At 38.3% G+C, this 23,693-nt stretch overlaps 1 protein-coding gene across 1 annotated transcript in view; it reads right to left on the bottom strand.

The window, feature by feature from the left end:
* The window catches only part of MYO1E (myosin IE), a 60,145-nt gene extending 37,194 nt beyond the window's left edge, over positions 1–22,951 (bottom strand). Inside the window, exons 1-10 of the mRNA XM_014944300.1 lie at positions 22,883–22,951; positions 19,127–19,270; positions 16,493–16,582; positions 15,512–15,606; positions 9,254–9,341; positions 7,558–7,647; positions 6,447–6,578; positions 5,770–5,904; positions 4,447–4,579; positions 322–518 (exon numbers count right to left, since the gene is read on the bottom strand). Of these exons, the coding sequence (XP_014799786.1) occupies positions 322–518; positions 4,447–4,579; positions 5,770–5,904; positions 6,447–6,578; positions 7,558–7,647; positions 9,254–9,341; positions 15,512–15,606; positions 16,493–16,582; positions 19,127–19,270; positions 22,883–22,951 (1,173 nt within the window). The remainder of the gene's footprint in view (positions 1–321; positions 519–4,446; positions 4,580–5,769; positions 5,905–6,446; positions 6,579–7,557; positions 7,648–9,253; positions 9,342–15,511; positions 15,607–16,492; positions 16,583–19,126; positions 19,271–22,882) is intronic.
* Between the last annotated feature and the right edge of the window lie 742 nt (positions 22,952–23,693).

Raw genomic sequence — 23,693 nt, 5'->3', positions numbered from 1 at the left:
ACTCAGAGAAGTAGACACTGGCAGGAAGGATATGTCAGAAAATCATATGGGACAGTTGTGGCAGGAGACTGAGTCAATACAGTGCTGAAAGCCCAGCGCATTTGCTTCAAAGGAAGTGTAGCATTTGTCATATCATCAGTACCTTGTATTTGACACCTGTGGGCGTGTTCCCACTGCACTGCTCAGCCCTGCTGCTAAGGTTTAGGCAAAGAAACATATTGGGTAAAAGAAACGATGGCCAAGCAAAGTGCTGCAAGGAACACCCCTAGTGTACTTGCACTTGTTTTGATACTTCAACAGAATGAAGCAAATCCAACTTACGTCCACCAAGTAATCGAAAACACGGGAATGAAGGGCCTTGGCCAGTGCATCCCTGGTGTAGCAGGCTTGTTCCACATTTAGTGTTACATTAATGGACTCAGATTTGCCTCCCCACTTGCTGTCCATCTGTCTGCTGGTCAGTTTTTCCTTTAGGCGGTCCTGGTTAATTCCCAGAAGAAAAGCAGGGAAAGCCAAAACTGCAAGAAAGATCAGGGTTGCTGCATTATGACTTACAGACTAAACCAATACAGAATGAAGGAAGAAAAATTACCTGTATCTCTAGTAACAATCAACAGTAAAACCCTAATGGGGCACGCAGCTTAAAAAGAAGATGGATTTATGTCTTTAAAATTTCCCTAAGCTCCCCAAGGACATTTTTAACTCTTTACTTATGTGGATTTCAACTAAGATAAACCACTTATTTCTGTACCTTCAGTCCTTCAAACGTGTAAAATTGGCTCAGGTCATAGTTTTGAACTATGTGGTTCAAATAAATGACTTATGGAGGAGATAGACATAAAACAAAGAGCTCACACATTAAACAAAATTTACACCATTGAAAATACTTTGTGAGAACATGAAATGTTTAAAATATAATAAGAAATATGCTATATGCTTCCTAATATTCTTTCCCTTTTTTTTTCCTAAGGTAGGATACTGCAAATAATTTTCAATTGTCATGCCATTTATTTGGTTTTGTTTTTTTAATCCTTATTCTGGAAGTACTTGCAAATTCTGGTTTCCCTTGTTTAAAAGTAAAGCAAAAAAATACATCTGTGCAATAAGCAGCCACCAGTCCAGTTTCTTTACATTCTTAGCACATGGTGCAGAAGTTAGCTGCAGGTGTCACACACCTTAAGGAATGGAAAAGAGAAACAGCTTGAAACCATATGAAAATAGCTCCAAGTGCAGTTCTTGGAGTTGGCATTGCACCTCTGCTAAACCACGGTATCCTCTAACTGTGTTTCCTCCATTTTCCACTGCTTTCAGATCTATTTTAGTGATTATTTTACACCCTCCTCACACCAGTAAGGCAGCAGCCACTTGTGCTCTACACATATGTAACGTCACAACATGATTTCACTAAACCCTTCAGTACGTTAATCCAAAATTGTTTATAAAATTGTGAATAACCTCCAGCTTTCTGAAATCTGATTTATTACCATCAGTAAGCTGATTAAATGTACCCTAGGGTACTAGGTACCACACAACTTGGCAAGATCTCTGGTAACTCACTGAAAACGTGGGTTGAAGAGCACATGAAAAGGTCAAACATCATATGCTTTAAAATGGAAAAGAATGTAGGTTATTATAGACCAAATATGCTCACGTATACTGTAAAGATGCCAGAACAAGTACTTAGCCAATACTACTGTAAGAGTCTATATAGGTAGTCTAATGGTAAGAACCACCATGCATACCTCAGAAACTCTTCCTTCACAGTGCTAATGATCTACTGTAGCTGGATCTGTAGCTGGACATGACTTGATATAACTTCACATTCTCAAGATGCCTATTATTTTCCCTAGATATGGATTGCAGAGTTACTGTCTAGAAACTACTGTAAAGTAGGATATGCATGTAATTGAAAAAATGATCCTCAAAGAGTAATCAATAGCGTTTTGTGAAATAGCTTTAAATACAACCTGTGAAGAAAAGCTGAAGACTAGGTTCACTTCACTGGTTTTCCGAAAGTGTAAAACAAATCTTTCAATACAATGCAAGCGTAAAGAAGGATGGTTTAAATCATTTTCTGCATCCAGGAGAGAACAAGTAGTACTTGGCAAGATTTAGAATAAATAATGAGAATTTTTTTTAACTATTAATTTAATCAAGCACTGTAACAGACTAGTAATCACTGGCAGTTTTAAAGAAGTATTTCATAGAATCATAGAACCATAGAGTTGGAAGGGTCCTTAAATATCATTGAGTTCCAACCCCCCTGCCATGAGCAGGGACATCTCCTGCTAGACCCACTTGCTCAAAGCCCCATCCAGCCTGGCCTCGAACACCTCCAGAGATGGGGCATCCACAACTCCTCTGACTAACCTGTTCCAGCACCTCACCAACCTCACAGTAAAGAATTTCTTTCTGGTATCTAATCTAAATCTCCCCTCTTTCAATTTAAAACCATTACTGCTCATCCTATCACCACATTTCCCCTCTCTCCTGTAGGCCCGTTCCAAGAGGTCCATGTCCTTCCCGTGTTGAGGACTCCTGGACACAGTACTCCAGGTGGGGTCTCAGGAAAGCAGAGTAAAGGGACAGAATCACCTCCCTCACCCTGCTGGCCACACTTCTTTTGATGCAGCCAAGGACGCTGCTTTCTGGGCTGCCAGCGCACGTTGCCAGCTCATATCAAGCTTCTCATCCACCATTATTTGTCTAAATGTCAGTCAAGAATGGTCTGCACAGATTTGATTCTGACTCAAGAGTAAGAGACTAGAGTTTTTGGTGTCCTGAAGAATGGCCTTGGCATGTTTTTCTGCAATTGCCTATATAATAACAAGAACACTATTCACCAAATCCTTAAACTTTTTTTTTTTATTTCAGACTTGCACAAAACATTACTTACCAGTGGTCTTTTATTGTGTTTTATCTTTTGTGGCTATCCAGGCCACAAAGGCTTTACTATTTAGTTGGCAAGGACAAACAGTAAATGGGCGGGAGGATTAATGGAAAGAGAAATGAACCCAAGTTTTAGCTTCATAATGCAGAAATTGTACTAGACATTGCTATTTCTTCTCTGGCTTCTTTAAAATGCATTATGTTTACAACTAAATTCTATATTAATATATCTAAATTCATTCTATCTACTAATTTTTTCAATGTATTATTCATACACAACTTCTGTATTTATATCCCAGTGAGCAAGAGAAATATGATGCATGTGGCCCTTCAAAGAAATAGACTCACATTTACCAACTTATTTTCAACTCATATCAGTTTGTTACTTTTTGATGCAACACACTGTGCATCTATCTTGTCTGGCTATTAAATGTCTTAATTTCATTTAAACATTTAATACTGTAATTTAAATGAAAGCATGGTAGCTGATTTGGAACTGTAAGGCATACAAGAAATCCTATGCTTTCCTTTGGATGCATAAAACGCCAAAAAATGTTTTTCTTTGGGTTCATTTACTATTTTCACAAATTAGGAAATTAAGGTTAAAAATTAGTAATTTTTATTTCCCAATTTCTAAACAAATGGGAAGAAAGTACTAATACAGTTGAGTGGAAACTGACTGCACAAGATATTTTTTCATATTTAACTTACCTAAAACTAAACAAATGCAGTTTTCCTAAACATAAGCGCCATTCTGAAATAAGAGTTAAGATAACAGTATGTATCCACACTGTCCTTAAACTATCAAGGTAGTATAAAATCAACATTAGGTGCAAGGTATAAATCAGGAAAAAAATGTTTAAAACTCAAGCTCCATTAATCTTTCACCATCTTGCTGATGTGGACCTAGCTGATACGAAACAGCAGCAAGAGATGAAGGATGCAAGGACAGTACACTGTGGATAAGGAAATGATAAGGAAATAGTTACACAGTAGATGTACCTAATAATGAGGTATGGGTTGAGAAATTCGATACAGGGAACATAACTATAGTATGTAAATTCTGCTTTTCAATTCAATTCTGAATTTCTGTTTTCAAGTCAATTCTTCTAGATGTGTTTATGTGTACACATATGCCTGAGCGCTGACTGTACCTGAGAGTGGGGATACCCCAAAAGCTGGTACCTGTTTTCACACAGCAACAAGGTCAGACAAAACACATAAAGAAACAGGTGTTTTTATGAATGTGTGTTGATGCATTGAAGAGACCAGAGTTCAGATTTGCTTGAAAGCATTTCTCACAATTTCTGCTATTTCATACTCAAAGGCTGGAAAAGGATTTCTTACATTCAAAATCCTATTAAGTCAATGGCACTGTACAAGATAAAACAGGGGCCTCAGTACCATTGGGCTTGGAAGAGAATCTAAATTAGCAGCCTGACATCGTAAGAAAATGATGCACTGTGTGTGGATAATCAGCTCAAGATTGCAGTTCACCTCATGCCATCTGGGTTTCAGCCCACTGCTAATTCTGTAACGGTTTCCAGAGGTACTTACACTCCTCACTCTCCACTCCTGCATAGTTGCCAACTTCTTTGAAGCTGATGTTTCCCAAATGCAGTATTCCTGCCACTATCTGCAGCACCAATGCCTGTTCCTCTGCAAAAATCCCAATCACACTCATTGCGTGCTGTAAAGCAAAAAAACATGTATCGGTTAAAGAATCTGTTCAATGACTCTTTTCACAGAAGTCCTTTCAAAATTTTGATGTTAAAAATTTGAGTTTTTCAAAACAATTCAAATAACTAAGGCAACCAAATTTCATTACAGCCTACACTGAAGTTTCAAAAGGTACCAGATGTCCTACTTCAGCATTTTTGTATTTTTTTAATTTAAATATAGAAGCAGCTACACCATTTAGAAGATGTGTTAGCAAAATAATTTTGGAAAAATTAAAGTTACTAAAAGCCAAGCACCTGCTCTTAAGTGTCACACTAAAAATAAATAATTTCATTGCAAAAATGGGAAACGATGATTTTATTCCTTCTACACAGTTTATCTACTGAGACTAAGAACTGTGAAGCTGTACTGAATGACTCTAAAAAGCAGTACAGTCTGTCTGGCTTTGGCTGTGAATTTCAGCCCCTTACTAGAAAATAATTCACAACATTGGGTTTTGGAGTCTAGAATACATGGTAACTTATAGAATGTCTTCTCAACTGATGGTTTATCTAAAATACAAAGTTTGCTAGAGTACAACAGTAATTTTTCTTTTAGGCCTTTAGATGTGCTAAATATATAAATAAGATTTGTTAATATGCTTATCTTAAATAGTAAATTTTTAAAACAGGAGACTGGCAAGTTAGCCTGACCTGCATGTAGTTCACGCAATGACTTGGCAGATGTACTGGATAAAGACCCCTGATCTATGCTTTTTATGTCCCTTTCTCCTGCCTTTCAGTTGCACTGTTTTAAAGAGGCATAGAGATCAGCCACCACTGAGAATTCAGCTAAAACAGGGCACTCTTTTATATGTTCTTCTAATGGAAGGTCCTCACTGTGTTTGCATTTTCACATCTTTCATACTGCAGATTATCTGTACCCAATTAAATGTCATTAATTTTGCACCCTTCTGAAAAAGAACAAACAGAAAACAAAACACCTTTCTATAAAAAGTATCTATCTTCTCAGGATCATTAGGCTGCAACACAGGACCTCTTCGGAGTAACGTATTTCCTCCTCAGGGTAAAATATAATTAAAGTAAGTTACATCTACATTCATTCCTCATTCCCACATTGATATCAATGTCTTTGCTACAAATGGACAGTGAAATGAACCTACATCCACCACTATGCCAATCATAGGAGTGAAAACCTCACCAGTGTTTCTTGGAAATCCGATTTGTCATTGATCTCATCAACTTTGTAGGACCCAGAGAGACTCAGATAGTAGTAGTAGTCCATACTGGTAATGCCAAGACTGCTTTTTTGTTCCGAGGAGGCACCTTCAATTAACTGCAGAATAAAAATCCCCAAATTAGGTATCATACAATGATCTTCAGTGGAGATGAGGCAGGTTGGAAGCAGGTCACTGAGCCTGAAATTACTGGGAGATGCTTGGAGAATTCAACTGGTAGATATTATCTTGAATGTCCTAGAAAACTTAACTGAGAATTACATCTCTCTCTCACAGCTGTGCTATGGAATTCCAGAGCAGAAGGTATAATTATATAGGCTAGTTTAAAAAGAAATCTGTTGGAAAGTTCTCATTTTCTATTATATTCTACTGGAATTTTCCATATAGGAGTTGACAGTGAATTTCCAAGCAAGGCCTTTGAAATATTGAAGCACTTTTGCTCTGGAGCTGAAAGGCAGCTCTAGGTAGGGTTATGTTAGATGGTGCCATAATGTGCTATCAAGCTTCCCCGTGATACGCAGATTATCTTCTTTAGTACGCATTCAGTAATCTCACTATGTTGAGAATGACTTTTCAATCAAAATGAAAAACTTGGACTAGTCATTTTAAATAAGTCAGAAAGGACCTATACACTTCTGACCTGGTAAAAAATGTGAAAACTCCTCTCTCCAGGATTCCTCATTACCACTCGAGATTTTTCCAATAGGAAGTTGGAGATTTTCCCTCCGTCTGGTTCTCCACCTGGGCTAAACTGGATTTCAAAGTATTTCCCCTGCAATAAATAATTAAAACTGTTGAATGATGAGTAAATACAAACCTGAAATCATGCACTTGTACCTTATCTCGGGGAAGGTTACTAGGATATTGAATCTTTATGGATGCTGTGACACAGCTGCCTCAAGGTGTAACCTAAGCTTAGGTTCTCAAACTATCACGTATCTTTGTGCATTAACACAGCACTAGAGTCAGAATAATACAGCGTGTGCTAATGCAAATGTACAGAGGACGCGAGTGGCTCCTTTTCACTGCTGAGGCTCTTGCTTAGTATAAAGGAAACCATAATGCTCACCTATAAGGGAAGTAAATTTAACAGATTTATGACCAACAGCAAACAGAGTGTTCTGCTTGGAAGCAAGGGAAAGCAATTATCTTGTTCTTTCAGAGAGACGTTAATTGCATTAACACTCACGTTGGCTGAGGAACAAATCTCAAATTTGTAAAGCCTATGAGTAACTTTTAAAAACAGAACGTACAGCATATTAGCTGGTGAACTGTTATTTCACATATTATCTCAAGTATTTATCATGACAGACTAAAAATAATTCCTGCCTACTTTTTGTATGTATTAGTAAATGCATCTCCCATTGAACAACTCTAAAGATAGTCTCATCTATTTTTCAAAAAGCTATAGATTTTTAATTTTTTTTTAAACTTATATTACATTTCACTGCATATCAGTGCATGTATTTCACTGATCTGGAAAACTGGACAGTTTGTCGCTGATAAGTTATTTGCTTGCAAACTGAACATTTTATAAATTGTAAGGACTACACATGGTAAAAGAAACAAATGTGCAACCTATACACAATGAAATACAGGCCTCTCAACATATACTTTGTTTTGAAACACACTTCATATTTTATTTAGATTTACCTCACTTGTAGTCAATTTATATTATACTCCTGAACCCTGTCTCCGTAACAGCACAGAAGCTGGAAGAATAAAGCAAGCTCTAAGGTAGAGGGACTTACAAATCTGCTGGAGTTGTTGTTCCGAACAGTTTTTGCATTTCCAAAGGCCTCCAATAAAGGGTTGGACTGTAGAATAATATCTTTAACATGCTAAAATTTTAGGAAACAAGAGAAAGAGAGATTCAGAAATCCACATTTTTAAAGGTCTTACAGATTTTCTAGAAAACCATTACATCTAAATTATGTATTTAAAAAAGCTAGAAAGCCTGCACCTGTAGGAAGTCTTCTTGATCAGATAAGGAATAAAATCTATTTTTTTTTTCAGAGCTTCAGGCTCCTATTTTTTGAAGAAAATCCTACAAAATTAAACAAAATGCCTGAGGCTAAAAACTAGTCATTCTGTTCACTGTTCTCCCAACAAACACAACCAATAGATTGATCTGCTTTTTTTATCATGTTGATTTTAAACAATTTCCTTCTTACACATGAGCATTTAAATCTTTTTAGGGGTCTGGAGCTACAACCAATGAAGTCAGAGCAGAATGAAATGTAGGAATCTGCAAGGCATCAGCAGCCTGTTTTGGGATTGATGCTGCTGCTATCTAGCTGACTTAGGAAGTAGTAAAGCATGTTACTATTGTCTCTTTGTCTGGTCCCAGGAGTTGGAAGTAGGGACAAGAGGTAGCTTTGGAACAAACCCAGTGCATGCTGGGTTGTGAGGAGAAGACTGAATTTTATTTCAAAAGGAACGCTCAAGGCAGTTTCCCAGCTTCATCAACTGTTACTCTAATCACTAAGAATATTTTTTAACTTTATACAAGAAGATAGATTCTTTTAAGTAAAGCAAAATATTTACTTATAAAGTATGATTATATTTTTTCCAAAAATAACGCAATGCATACTTTCTCTGGATCACTCTCTTGGTTACTGAATAATTCTCTGCAACGTTCCCACTATCATGGTTGCACAAAACTAAGCAGAAATAACATATTCAACATTAGAGACTGCAATAAAGCAAAAAATAACAGTAAGCAGTCAAAAAGAGTGGACTGGTAAAAGCAGCTACTACCTACCTGTCAGTCAATGAATGACACTGTAATGTCATTAAAGGAATTTTAACGGCTAGCTTCTATTAATAAGTTTTGATAGATAGAGCAGACATTGATAGTTATTAACAAAAGCAACTATTTTTTGTTTCAGCTAGTTTTCAGATACTCTAATTTTGACTAGATAACCCCATAAAATAAGATGATGTTGCTGTTGTTGGCTCTGCGATGTATGCATATAAATCAGAGATTTAACAGAAGTCATAAAAACCCCAAAAGCCAGTTCACACACATCTAATGAAAGGAGACTGGTTGTTGTTCTTAAGAATAATAATTAAAATTAAATAATAATTAAAATAAATTATTAATAAAAATAATAATTAAAATAAATAATTAATAATTAAAAATTAAAAAAAAGAAAACACCACCAAAACTCTCGTAGACACAATTCAGCATGAGAGCTACAGAACTTTTAGCAGAGATGATTCTGGTTCTGTGGATTTCCCATCAGGCAGCAGCCCAGCAACCTGCAAAGCAAGCGGCTCGCTGTGCACTGCATTCACCCCCCGCTGCCGAGGGCCTGCCTGTATTTCCAGCTGCTCACACACAGGAGAGCGCCTCTGGGCTGCCACTGGCTGCCAAGACAGACCTTCCTCATTCTGCCTCTGAAGTAAATCCTTAGACTGTGCTTATGCTTCAGTATTACTCACCTGTACTTTAGGGCCACCTCCTGAAATTTTGGAGATATAACTCATTATGTATTTAGCAGCTACAGTCTTTCCAGCACCACTTTCCCCACTATGAAAAAAGGGACACAAAAATGTACCTGTTAGTTTTTAAATAACTCTAGAACCGAGTAATTTGAGGTTTATCCTGTTCAGACAAGACCAGCTATCTTAACAATCAATAACAGTAAATATACACCATATTTACATTGGGTGTAAATATACACCATATTTACATTGGGTAAGCCGGTAATACAGATACTGTGACATAGTATTGTAGGATGGTACTTGGATATATTTCTGAATAAATGATTTTGAATACATCATCTTGCACGGACACCAGAGCCTCTATGGGACTTCAAAGTCGGAAAACTATGTAAATTGAGAAATAAATATACTTAAACCAAGACGCTCAAAAGAGAACAAGTATCTTAAGAATTCAGTTCCCATCTAGATTTAGTGGGATTTCAGATTTTAACACATAAACTCATTAGAAAATCCAAGCTTTGAATGCCATGCCAGATACCTACTTCAGTTCAGGAGTCTTTTGTTTTAGGCGTTCCTGAATGAAATAATGAGACATTATTAATCACATCCTGAGTGACGGAAGAACTACCTTCCTGTTCCTATGCCTCTTGACAGAGGGTACAAAAAGTCTTAATATTCCATACTGGCTTTCACAATTCCTTCTTCTGTTACAGTACTTCACTTCAACAGTCAATAATGTTTACAACAGCAGTAGACTTGCCTTCTCGCAATTAGTAAGCTTCTCAAGAGGGAAAGAAGATTGGCAATGCCAGACAATCCGACCTCACACTTTATTTCATACCTTAAAGCTAACTTAATTTCTGGAGAATCCCTCCAGCCTTACAGAAATGTTGGTGCAAGTCAGCTTTACCTTAATGAATCTACCCTGACCTGGACAACTATACTAATACAAAAAAACACACATGGATATTAGTTCAGTACGATAAAGATATCTCAAATATTTTTTTCTTGTGTGAAAATCTGTGCTGTCTTTAAGCTCCTGAATAATTTCAGTGAATGTTGTTGACTCTTCTATCCTGCGCCTACTTGTTCCTGGATACGGATCAAATGCACATCTTTCCCCGCACAAATCTGAGCTACGTTTGCCAGAGAAACATCAGCATGTCCTGCACAGGAAAAGGACTTGCTGAGAATGTCAACTCGCATCTCCTCATCAGCATGAGTAATGGAGACATTTTCAAAGGTTTAATTCTGAAAAGCTCCTCAAACTGCCAAACTGCAAATACCATTTTGCATCTTTAAAGCTTCCAATTTCCACAGAAATACCAAAAGGCTTCCTCCCCTCTCACCCCTGAAATGTTTTCATGCTTTTGTCTTCTCCTGATTGCAGTTTTACAGATCAGTCAGGAAACTTGAAAAGGTGAAAAAGTACTTCTTGATCATCTCCTCTCTGAAATGCAGACCATGATTTTTATTAATCTGAGCCATCTTTTCCCAAGCATCAAGACGGAAGCCTGTATGTATTATTGCTATCTAGTACAGGGACAGAGTTTGCTGGATGGCAAACTGTATATAGAAGCTCAAATCAGCAATAGTTTGATCATTAAAATAACATTTCTTCAAAATTTGCTCACAGCAAATTTGTTCATCCTGTTGTAAAACAAGGCAGACAAACCGCATCATACTCTTGAGTTTACATATGCAATTTTCAATTGGATCCAGGGCCAAACACTGAATGAATGTGATCAGGTATTATTTATCGCAAAGTAACAATGTAATATATCTCTGTAAAATCTTCTTTGATACATAAATTATCCTTTTCCTCCTTGTTCAAATTAAGTGTAGTTTTATATTTCTCATTCCATAGCATCTGCCATAGAAATTGACCTGGAGAAATATAGTTCCATTTTATTGTTAGTCTCTGTTTTGATAAGTGGTCCTTTACATTAAATTACTTTGGCTGAAAGACTGCCCTTCAGAGTTTGCTTTAGATTTATACATGTATATGCTTTTTTCAGTTTTTTCTTTTATTGATCAGAGACCAGTAAATTGCCCCAATTAAACTAAAATAAAACAGGATGATGCATTATTTATTAACCAAAGTAACTGTATCTGATGGGATGGTATCTTGCCCCCAGTAAAGCTCGGGTAGTCAACTCTAACAGGGAACTTGTGGCATTCCTGCCAAATGATTCTCATACAGACACTTTTCCACATCTATCTTACTGTTTTGCTGCTATCAAAACTATCTTAAGAAGATGTAAAAATAATTTTCTACCTTGGTAGTTTTAAATATATTGGAAGCATGGAGGTTTTTATAGGTTGAAAAAGATATTATAAAGGCTTAAGGTATGTGGACTGTGGTGCTGACAATTTTCTCGGAGACTTCTTACTAAAGATAAAAACATTACATAGTCTCAGTCATCAATAAAAAAGATAATGCTTTGAAAGACATATTGCTTTTTCAAGCACTATTTAATACTTCAGAAAAGTGACATTTTGTTCAGCAAAGTCAATTAACATTTAGCTGAAATCAGAGTAAGACTACAAACGCAGAGGGAGGTTTTTTTGCTCCTTCTTTCCTTCCCAGAAGAAACGTAATCAGTGATTAGAGCAGAGAAGCAAGATCCAATACAGAGCCTCACCCTTCTCTCTAAAATTAATTATCTGAGTGACATTTAATATAGTATCCCTGGCTGTAGAACAATACAAGCAATACCGACATCACCAGGACAACATAGAAATGTTAATAACAAATATTTATAATCAACTCTTGGATCTGCCAGTAAAGAACACTGCCTATGTAAAATACTGTGATATGATTGGATGAATTTTTTAGTTTGTTTACATAGAAAATTTACTTTAATTATGCTCAGAGAAACCTCACTAGCATAACTTCAGTGAAGTATTTTTCCCTTCTGAATCAGAGCTTTTACCTAACTTTTCTTACTGCATCAGACCTATGTTTCTACTACCTCCTCATTAAAATACAACCATATTTCCAGTTAGATTCTGCACAGATGTTTTAGAACCATCAGTCATTCAAGTCTTCTGGGAAGTTGAGATACAGAAGCTGACTAGAAATCTCATATTAAATTTTGAATTCAATAGACTTAAGATAGAACATGAGCTGCTCACTAAAAACAGCTGGGATGGTAAATGATCTTTCCATTAACATATATTTGTAGTATTTAAGATGTATTGTCTTTTCAGGTATGCAGCCATCATGTAGTAACTTTACTGTACTCAAACACTGCCATGTGGATGTAAAACGTAAACTAAAATTACAAACAAGAAGGACTGAAAAACTGCTATAAAGCAACTGCAAATTCTCCTAACAGAGATCACAGAGAGAAAGGGAAAATAAGGTCCTCAACTTTATAGAAAGGTAAAACCTTAAGAACACTCTGAAGAAACACATTTATTGCTACATAATAGAAAAATTCTAAGCATAACCTCCATTCTTTTAATTAAAGGACAATGATAGTCCAGAAGGAATTAAAGGCCACAGCAAACAAACCTTCATAATTAAAATCTTGATTGGACAACTCCTTGTTGACAGTTTGTAAGGGCTGCTATTTCGAGTCAGGAAAAATGTGAACAGTCTGCTGTGGTGGACATTTATGAGCTTGGTTCAATAGAGGCTTAAATTAAATACCATGCCTCTGTAAAACAAACTTAATGAGAAATCAGACTCCAGGGTGACCGCGTTCCTCATACGAGTGAACTCCCTCTGTGACTCCGGCGGGTGGATGCCAGGGCGGGAGGAGCGCTGTGGGTACCGCTCCCACCCACACGGGCTCCGTCCCCAGCCCAGCCCAAAAACACCTCGCTGTTTGCGCTGCGACACACGTCCCACAGCCCGACAGACGTCCAACACAGCCCGACAGACATCCAACACAGCCCGACACACGGCCAACACCGCCCGACACACGGCCAACACCGCCCGACACACGGCCAACACCGCCCGCAGCGCCCCGGCTGTCATTACACATGCGCACATGTGATTGTCTTAACACATACATGCTGCTATTACTCCACTAAAGAAACAGGCGGCCCTGGAAAGGTTGTTTTGTAACAGTTTTTTTCTTTTTAAATTAGTATTATCACATAAAAAGGTTCTTGGTTCTTTCGGTTGCTGTTCAGCCTTTCAGAGAATTGTATTCTCTTTTGGATCTGCTTTCCTAGTTCATTCACTGACTTTTTGAAGAATATGAGCTTTTTTTATCAGTGTCTAATTGGAAGAAGGGTGTGTGATCCTCACACACACACAGAGGGTCCTGACTTCAGCAGGACACTGCAGGGACCTTCCTTCACCTGCCTGGAAATCGATGTCCAGTCTCTGGGAACGCATGTTCCCTCCTGGGGCCGGAGGTAGATGCTGCAGGTGCCCAGACCACATGCTGTAGGAAGACACGGGTGTGCACCAACCCCTTCCCCACCACCCCTGTGTGTCCATGGCCTCTGGGTATTTTGTTCCATAAGGCACACCTGGGACACAGCAATAGGGAGGCCCTTGCAGGAGCACGGCTCAGGGTAGCAAACTGAATGCCTGGATGACCTTCCTACATGTAACATCAACAGCTTCCACATACCTACATACCCCTTGCTGATACGAGGAGGGACACACCTGTGTCCCCTGTTTCCCCTGTAGTATGTCACCCAGGAAAGCTCTGCCTGGACAATCACCAGACACAGATTCAAAGAAATAAAACAATAAGTATAACTTTCAAACAGTTATTCCTCACAAGCTTTCACGGCAGCTCATCAGTGAGATATATTAATATGAAATCATTTCACACTCCACCTTTCAGTAGGGTACAGGAACGCTTGCACATGGAGTACCTCCACATATAAGACCCACATGCTAAGCCCAGTTCTGTATAATGCTCCTGCGACAACACTGAATTAGTAAGTGGCTGGTGCAAGGGCATTTAAGCTTAAACTTCAGTGCCCATCCATTTCCTGGCAGGTCCCAGCCTAAGGGACTGAGCGCACCAAGTTACACGGCATCTGATCTGATCACCACCAACACCCTGTCCCCTTGGGGCTGTGACATTGCAGGGCACACAGCCACCCCAGGGAGAAGACCAGAAAGGGCCCCCTGGACAAAAAAACCCATTCAGTCCTGAAATCTCTCTTTTGTTAAACTCAACAGCAGTTAAATTCATAGTGATGCCTCTCAGCATGTTCCACACAGAAATGATAGAAAACTTTAAAAAGCTGTTATTAATAAAATAATGACAGTTGTCCTTCAAATTACTTTTTCTTTTTCTCCTCTTTCCTTTTGCTAGTTCCTGGGAAAGTCTCACAGGCCAGTGGTCTCCAAATGCTTTTGATCACACACACCATCATTAACAATATGTCTGAGTGCACACTCCCAATGTCTATAATTTATCTGTTTATAAATCACACACATATACTACTGAAGGTTTAATATTTTCCTCCTGCATCTAAATGAATGTCACTGCACAGCCCCTATGATGCATGCACCCACTTTGGAGACCAGTGCCACAGGTACAGTGCAGTTCCAGGGGCACTACAGTGAACCTCTGCAGTTCTCTGTGTAAGAAGGACTATCAGAAGAGGTACAGTGTACCAGCTCAAATATCCTGCACATCTTGCTCTCTGCACAATTTCTTTTATCTTACACCATCTATAATCCCACAGGTGAGAACAAAACATACCTCTGGACCCAAAACTCACTTTGACTGTGACTTAAATAATGCCTGCCATTAAAAAAGTTCAGGAATAAGTCTGCAGTGAATTGCCTCAGCCTAATAATGAAAATAGAACAACAGTGAAGACAAAATTAATTTTCCAGTATATCTCTCCTCCTTTTGACTCTGAATGCAAGCGAAATTCCAAAAGGAACAAAAGTACATTTATTTTTAACTGGGAAAAAAAACCCCTAAAACCAGAGCATGGTGAATGCAATTGATGTGACAGTGTTGGATTTAACAGAATCCGTGGCTGCTATAGTTGTTAATCCATCTCCCTCATGCAGTCATTCAAGCTACTGCAGTTTTGGCATTGGGCATGAAGCTGGCTATGTGGGAAAGAGATTTCTTGTGGTTAAGCAATCATCAGGACTGCACTGGAAAACAAAAGGGAGGGTCAGAAAATACTTAGCTATCCTAGAAAACCCAAAAATGTTCAGTGGTCATGGACACGGAAGATTTTTACCAATATAATAAGCCTTGCTGCTTCTTGAAGTTAAAACACCAGAAGAAGATGATAAAATATCTTTCTTACCTAATAATGACGCACTGATTTTCTCTGTCAATAATCATGTTTCTGTACATGCTGTCTGCAAGAGCATAAATATGTGGTGGGTTTTCATATTGTGCCTAGAAGGGGAAATAGAGAATAATTTTTCAACACAACATTAAACAACACAGGAAGAGCAATATAAATTTTTATTTAAATTGGAAGAATTATTTCCCTGGAAAAACAATTCTGAATCCCACTTTAGACTGAATTTTCCCCAGGAATTTTTTTTGATCGTTTAATAAAAACAAAGCAAAGTCTCTGGGTTTTGTTACTGATCCTTCTCTCATCCATAGTTTTCTCCTAAACTACTGTAAACACCCAGTTCTAAAAATGGTCTGTGCTTGAAATACATTCCTTGTCCAAGAGAAACTCACATAATTTAAGCCCATTCCACCAGCGGTCATATGCTAACAATAAACTACCCAAACTGCCAGGCAGAGCCTGCTGCTGTCCATGAAAACCAAATGGTTTCCCAAATCTATGGACACGCCCAATCGGAGCGCAGTGGGAAAATGATCCCTAACATCCTTGTGTTGACTCACTCTTCAAGCTATATTTTCAAAAGTGAAACCTAATTTTAGCATCTCAATTTTTTTAATGTTTTTGTCCAGTTTGAGAGTTCTCAAGTTGTAGCCTCCAAATCCACTAACGGCCATTTTGTATTGAGCATCACACTTTAGGCATACAATAGCTTAAAAATTGCCTTTGCCGGAGGAGGGGCGTGTCAAGGAAAGAAACCTGATAAGGATTAATCAATACAAGTATTTTCTTGAAATACTAATCCTGTGTTCCAGGGAATTCAATTTGAAGACTCAATATATGGTAACGTGTATCTGCCATGTTCTCCCAGGATAATACAACGCTACCAAAACCCAGAAACAAATGCTTTCAAGAGTTTAACTGTGCAGAATAATATTTACAAGCCCCTGAATACTGCAGTACATTTTATACTGCTTTACTTACTGCTCCTTGGTACATTTCAATTTCCTTTTCCCCAAAATATGGCATTTGCTTGAAAGGATTCACAGAGATTAATACAGAGCCAATATATGTCTGTATTCAAAAAAGTTAAGGTAACTACAGTGGTAAGGTAATACTTTATGAAACTAAGTGACTGCCAAATAATTTTTCCATCTATCACATAATACAGCACAGCTTCAAATAATAGTAAAAGCCCCACAGCTTAAAACAATTGTTAATAAAAATGAAATTAGCAGGCTTACAAGAATATAAACATATCATTCAATGGGATACTTCCATATTACTAAAATATTTATTTTAGGGCACGCTAAGTATAGAAACATGTATTGGAGGCACAAACACGACACACCTCAAATAAAAATACAGAAAGGAAATGGCATATTTAAACTGGTTGACTCCTTTGTAACAGAGGAGGTCGTATTGACAGTATTAAAAACGATTGTTTTGACCTTTCCAGAATAAGCTATTGTGACACATTCTGATCTCACAGAGACAGTGCTGAGCATGCACAGTCGGGTGGAAACAGCCACTACTGAGCTAAACTGGACAATTACTCAGCTGCATGTACTAGCTGGGGAGCTAAGGGAATTAGGTAATGCAGTATATGGTGTTATTTCATGAGTGTTTATGAGTGACTATTAGCAGTCTCTAGGATTCTTATCTGCAGGCTGCCCTATAAGAAGACACTCAGTTTCAAGTTATTATTAGTCACAGAAAGCGTTTTTGCAACATTTTGAATGTTCTGCATGTGTACCTACATTTACAACATACTTTAGAAACCTTTGGAATTCAAATCGCAGCACACACGTGTGAAGCAACTGATACCACTTTACAGGCAGGACTGGTTCATTGAGCTGGCAGCAAACCCTTGTCAATGAGTCCAAAATGTTGTGCTGCAGATTTCATCTAACCACCTGGAATTGTTCATAGGCAAACTTACTATGTAAGCTTTCTGTACAAATGTAGGAAAATAGACAAATTTATCCTGCTGGATTATTCTATGTAAGAATCTGGTGTCACAGCAGAAAATGGTAACTTGTTAGAGAAGTATAACTCAGGGAACATAATCTCTGTACTGTTAATTTGCAATGCTTTATTCATACATTTTAAAATTTAATTCAAAGAAAAGTGACAACATCTGGGTCTCAAATATAATAAATCAAGCATTCATTGTGTCAGTATAAACACCCAAAGTGACAGCTTTCTGTTGGTAAACAATACCAGCATTTTCTGGGACGACTGGGTAATCTCTATGCAGCACAGCACAGAGAAATGTTCATTCATGGGTGGACGTATAAACAATTGAAAGATTCAAGAGACAATCTCCATTTTAGAATGAAAAGCTTTCTCAGAACTGCAAAAGGAGTCTTTTCTCCCTACACAAAGGAATTAAATTGCTTCATAAGAAGACTCCAATCCCTCATGTGACCACAAGTCCCCTCGGAAAACATACTCATTCCTGTTTCAGTAGAAAGACCATTTCCATATTGACTTCACTTATTTTTGTAAGAAAAAAAGCATAAAACCATTTATTCAGCACTGAGCACTGAAGACTTTGTGGATGTACCGCCTGGAAGATGGAAGTCCTGTTCTACATGGACAAAAATGATCATGTTACTAAGAGGAAGACCTCTGCAGTTTGGGATGGAAATCAGCACAACTGCAACATTAATTTTCCTCTATCAGTCCCTACTAAATTGAGCTCTTAATCATGTGAATATATGCAAATAGCCAGGAGGTTATTTTTCCTTCCCTTTCTGCTAAAAAAAAGTTAAACTCTTCAAGGAAGCTATTCTCCAGATACAACTAGGAAGTATGAAAACCAGGCTACAGCAACACAAGAAACAGTATCACTCTCTAGTACAAATCACATTGACTAGCATTTACGAAATTCGTTATTGCAGTTCATGTTATATTGTGAAAGCTAAAATGAAATAGTGACTATTCTTATCTTAAAAAAAATTTTTTTTTTTTTTTGAGATTTCATATGAAAAGTAAACCTTTGGTGCTGAAATCTGGTTTTAGGTTATATGCTCTGGTTATAGGTTATATTTAAATCTTTCATGTTTTTCACCAATCATAGAAAAAAAATTAAAATGCAAGCACTGTAGATATACAGATGTTCACCTGTTTTCACCAGCCCATGCTTCACAGTATTAGCAATTCCAGACTAAGTTGTAAATGGGGTTATGTCACAGAAGAAATGCTATTTTGTAAGCAGTAGAATATGGGAGCTACAGAAGACAACATGGTATCAAGACACATATATACACTCCTTAAACCCATTAATTCTTGCTCTTAGAAGCAGCATTAGCAGAATAGCTTCGAGGTCACTCGGACATATCAATATATGGAGATACAAGCCTTCTTCAACAACGGCAAGAACAATTCCAAATATCAAAAAGAGTATCTTAAAATAATTTTTCAGATCTTAATTTCAACCCTCATAATTAGCTCAGTTTACAAAGCATTTTGCGTAATCTCAAGTGAACTGTCACATAAAATGCTCAGCATCTTTGAGTAATCTGCTTAAACAGAATACATACATATAATTAGTTTCACATTGGCTCAGCAAGTCCACAGAGCCCCACTAAAAACACCACTATAAAAGGATACAAAAATATAATCATCCATGTATCGTTTCTTTAGGTTCTCCACTATGGAATCCTCTGTGATTTTGGAAAGAAGGACCATGTCATCCACTCCACTGTGCTTGACATTGTGGCTCTGCCAGTGGTATCTGTAGTGTCCTTTGCTGCCCTGCAGGAAAGCACAATAAGAATCATAAAGGTTACTATGTTTCTCATTAGCATCAAATAACTGAAAACAATCTATCCAAATTTCAACTTCCAAAATAGTTTTATTGAATTCTAATCCTTGATCCCAGCATTACACAGAAGCATACGTAAATGATGTCAACTGACTTGCCTCTGAACTGTTAAAGAATTGCACTGCCCTCAAAAATTCGAAGGCAATTCCACGAGGCTTACATACAGAAGGGATTTCAGATGGCAGACATTTCTAAATCCAGCAGAAAAAACCCCAATTATTCCAACTGAGATGCAGTCATTGGAAGCTAAGGATGCAAAAATTACACTCCTACAGTGCAATTATTAGAAGTGAGGATAATTACCACCTGAACTATTAAATTGGGTACAGTGGATTCTCCATCCTCTACAGTCTTTTCAGTCAAAGCAGCACATGTGCTGCTACTCAACTGGCAGCTGTGAGCCTGATGCGGCAATGCTGGGGGATGTTGTGCAGATCACGGCAGGCAGCGTGTCGGCTGCACGTCTGCACAGTCCCTTCTGAGCCGTTAGTCACCCTGCTTCGCTGACATCTCAAGAGAGCCCTTCCCCACACACACAGACTGCTATTTCAGGATGCTCCTAAAAACTTGTGACATTTCAAGCTGTACAACTTGAAATCAAAATCTGTTTTTTTTCCAGCTGATTTGAACACCCTCAAACAAATTTAAATCCAGTCCAGATCAATGCTATTAATTCAGCTATAAATCTGCTTTCCAAACCCAAACCTGTTTTCTGCAGCCTGGCAGATAAAGCTAATGGAGTTCTGCCCTCTTGCCTTTTTATACTTCAATTCTTGTTTACACAAGACTGAAATTAGTGATGCTGGAATTAACACATTTTACATTAAGAAGTTATGAAGTATGCTGTCAAGGAAGATGTGGCCAACAAAATGGCATTTCTGCATATTCCCCTCATTTTTTAATACCGCAATTTCAAAGAATGAATTTCATATTCATCAGAATACAAGCAATTTATTATTATAAAGTATTTTGCAGAATAAAAGAATACATAATTTTACAGATTAAATGAGAAAATGCTGATACTCCGAACACTCTGGCTGCACTCAAGTATTTTGAAATGGGACGTTAGCAATTTACAGAGGTGCAACTTTAGTGCGTACACACTTCTGCACTAACGTAACAGCGCACCTGATCGCCCAGCTGTTTCCTCGTGTAAAGAGCCAGGCACTCGGGCCCACACCAGGCACAGGAGTGGGAACTACAAATGGAGTCAGGGGAGCACAAGGTGAATCATTTAAATTCTTATTCAAGGTTCTTATTTTAACTGGGTTTGCCAAAAGTGTTCATTAAACCAGTCTCAGACTACATTTTCCCAAATCTATTAGTGGGAAAACCCAACAAAAACTAACGCAGACACAGATGTAATGCATAATGTATATTAGCAAAGGGAGCCAGGCCTACAGGTCAGCCTCACTGCAACTTGACTGACTTACAAATCAAGGATCAACTGGATTTTTACCTCAAGTTACATTAACTTGCACTAAAACCAGACCCATTTTACTACTGCAGAAAGCACAGGACTTGCAGGCTCTGTGTGTGTCTTCTATCAAGTCTCCAGTGATTGCTACCACTGACACAACTCCATCACTGCTAATAACAGTTGCAAACTTGAATGAAAAGAATGCTTGTAAATACAGTACGGCAGAGGCAAATATGTCTGAAAACACATAATCTCAGCAATTTTCTTGAACATCCACAACCTTACATAAGCTTCAATAAAATAATAATCTTAAAGAGCTTAGTTTGCGTGAACCTTTACAATTTTACATTTGCACAATGGAAGCAGTGATCTGGAAGCACTGAGAAAATGAAGGAATCAATTAATTTCTGGAAATTGTTATAGAACATGTGACTGAAAAAAAATCAGTTGATGGTCAGGTTATTGGAGAAAACAGAAGTCCAACAGAAGCATAATTTCCTTCAGTGTACTCATCAGCTATTTGTGATACTACATTGGAAAGAGGAACTGGCAGGACGGACAAAAAGGTATGGTATCAAAAAAAATACAGAAAATCACATTCTCCACAAAGCTCGAGAGAATGTGCTTTAGTATCAGACAACGACAACAGAGAGACACAGAATACACGTAAGAAATGAAAGTGGGAAGCAATCAAGCTTCCCAATGGAAGCTACGGCATCAGACTCAGTAAACTCAGTGAGAACAAAGCTCACAAAGCCATAGGAGATACGGAAAATGTGCACACAGTTTACAAAACAGCAGGTTTTATAAAAGTCAGCGACTGTTGCTGCCTGTGATTAAGCCACACACACACTACCAGGCCAAAGGGTTCTTTCCCAGAAGCGACGTGAAGCAGGACACGAGCAAGAGGGGCAGCGGCAGGAAGACTCAGGTTACCCGAGAGCAGCTCTCCCCAGCACCCACACACTGCGTTAATGGGCAGGGCAATGAAATCCCAGTAGTTCACATTAATGTTGTATCACATTTTAAAAGGCAGTTTCTATCAGTAGACTACTTTTTTTTCCCCCTTAAAGCATGGCCCTACATGCAAATACACAGAGAAGCAGCCAATCATCAGCAGGTTATTGTAAGACTTCTTCCAAGCATAGTGATGATTACAGAGTCTCACCTGAGTTTATCAACTTCAGTCACCTCCAACTCATACTATAACCATGTCTAGCTAACAATTAACTGTTTTTATATGGTTTTGAAATAATAATAATTTAAAAAATCCTGTCATAAATCATCTGAAAAGACTCCATATCATAGCAGTTGTAAAAGAAACTCTTCATATTTCTCCAGGCTGCATATTTCAAGGATATATACTTTACAATTAGAATGACAACGCTTTTCAATTGTCCATATTGCAAACACTAATGATTTGTTCTTACTGCATATTTTTTGAGAATTTAACCTGTAGTTTAGCTAGAGATTTCTACCACCCACATAAAAATGCAGCACTCTAATCTGGAGACAATTTACACCTGAGCTAGTTACCCAGTGCCCACCTTCACTTGAACCTGCTTTGCTGGGAGGACTCGGACTAATTTGCTCAGCTGCTAATTGTCCTCTGTCACCTGTCACACAACAAACAGGCTTTCCCCTCCACCCCTGCTCCAGGGATAGGCTGGGTCTCCTGGGACTGACCAGGACCTTCAGAGCCAGCAGAAGAAGGGTGGATGGAGATGCTCCTCACCCCCGTGTCAGCACTAGCCACAGTGAGGACTCAGTGGGTTGCACAGAGCTCCCCTGGGGCTTGGCCATGTCTGGGCAAACAGAGAGGCGCAGAGCTTGTGGTCCATCCCTGCGCCTAGCCCTGCAGTTCGGATGTCAGCAAATAGCAACTTGGCTTCTCTTGGGTTTGTGAAAGATGTGATCTAACTGTATAATAAATAAGCAAATAGAAGTCTTTGTGTCAGCACTAGCAACACTGAAGCAGCTGAAAAAAGATGAGCTTGGCAGATTAGGAAAAATACAAAAAACAAAAACACATTAGCAGCCTGCTAAAAGCCACGGGAGTGGAAACATGGATGTTGAACCACCTGGCTGCCAGCCTCCCTCAGGCTCTCCCCGAGCCTCAAACCCAGTGCTGGCGCTGCACCGGGAACGGAGGCTGGGCGGGCGACGCTGGAATTAAAGGCGTGTTCCGCATTGCCGTCAGCTGTTATTATTCATCTGGTTGCTGTTTTAGGCTCAAAATCAGATCTGCTTTGCACTGACAAGAATAATATTTATGAGTCACAAGATGCCCTGGGAGGTAGGAGCCTGCTCTTCCCGGGCCCTACCGCTCCAGGAGCACATACCCAATCCCCCTCTGGCTGGAGACCAGGCAGCGCTCTCCTCTCCACCTCAACAACTTCATTGTCTTCAGCGTCACAACAAATAACATTCTGACGAACCTAAAAAATTAATTCTACTCTCACTTTATACTTCTCCCTTAACAGCCACTCATTAAGAGATGAGGACAATTTCTACATTAATACCAAGAGAGGGGATGTAAAATACTGTCTATGTACTAAATACTTGCTGTACTACTTGTGGTATGATATGGGTAAAGCATATCATTGTTTTGTTTAGAATGAATAATAAATATTGATGAGACATTTATTTACAGAATTATTTTTTTTTACTGCCCTCCACCTTGTGTTACAATAGCAACTGCTGGTTTCTTATTTTTGCCTTTATTATTGTTTATATATTTTTACATTATCCTAAGCAACACGTATTTGATGTGGCTATAAAAAGATTGAGTCATGCTGTGTCACAACAGGATTTTCTTTTAGCTGGGAAAAAAAGCAAATATTTTTGTATTTCAAGCTGTTTAAAAATAGTACATCTAAAAATAAAGCACTAAAAACAAGGGATCAGAAGAGACTACATATTCTGCCTCTGAG

Source organism: Calidris pugnax, unplaced genomic scaffold (genome assembly GCF_001431845.1).
Source record: "Calidris pugnax isolate Ruff unplaced genomic scaffold, ASM143184v1 scaffold70, whole genome shotgun sequence".
NCBI classification, from domain to species: domain Eukaryota; kingdom Metazoa; phylum Chordata; class Aves; order Charadriiformes; family Scolopacidae; genus Calidris; species Calidris pugnax.
The sequence above is the reverse complement of the archived record's forward strand: the minus strand, read 5'-3'. Positions and strand labels throughout refer to the sequence as shown.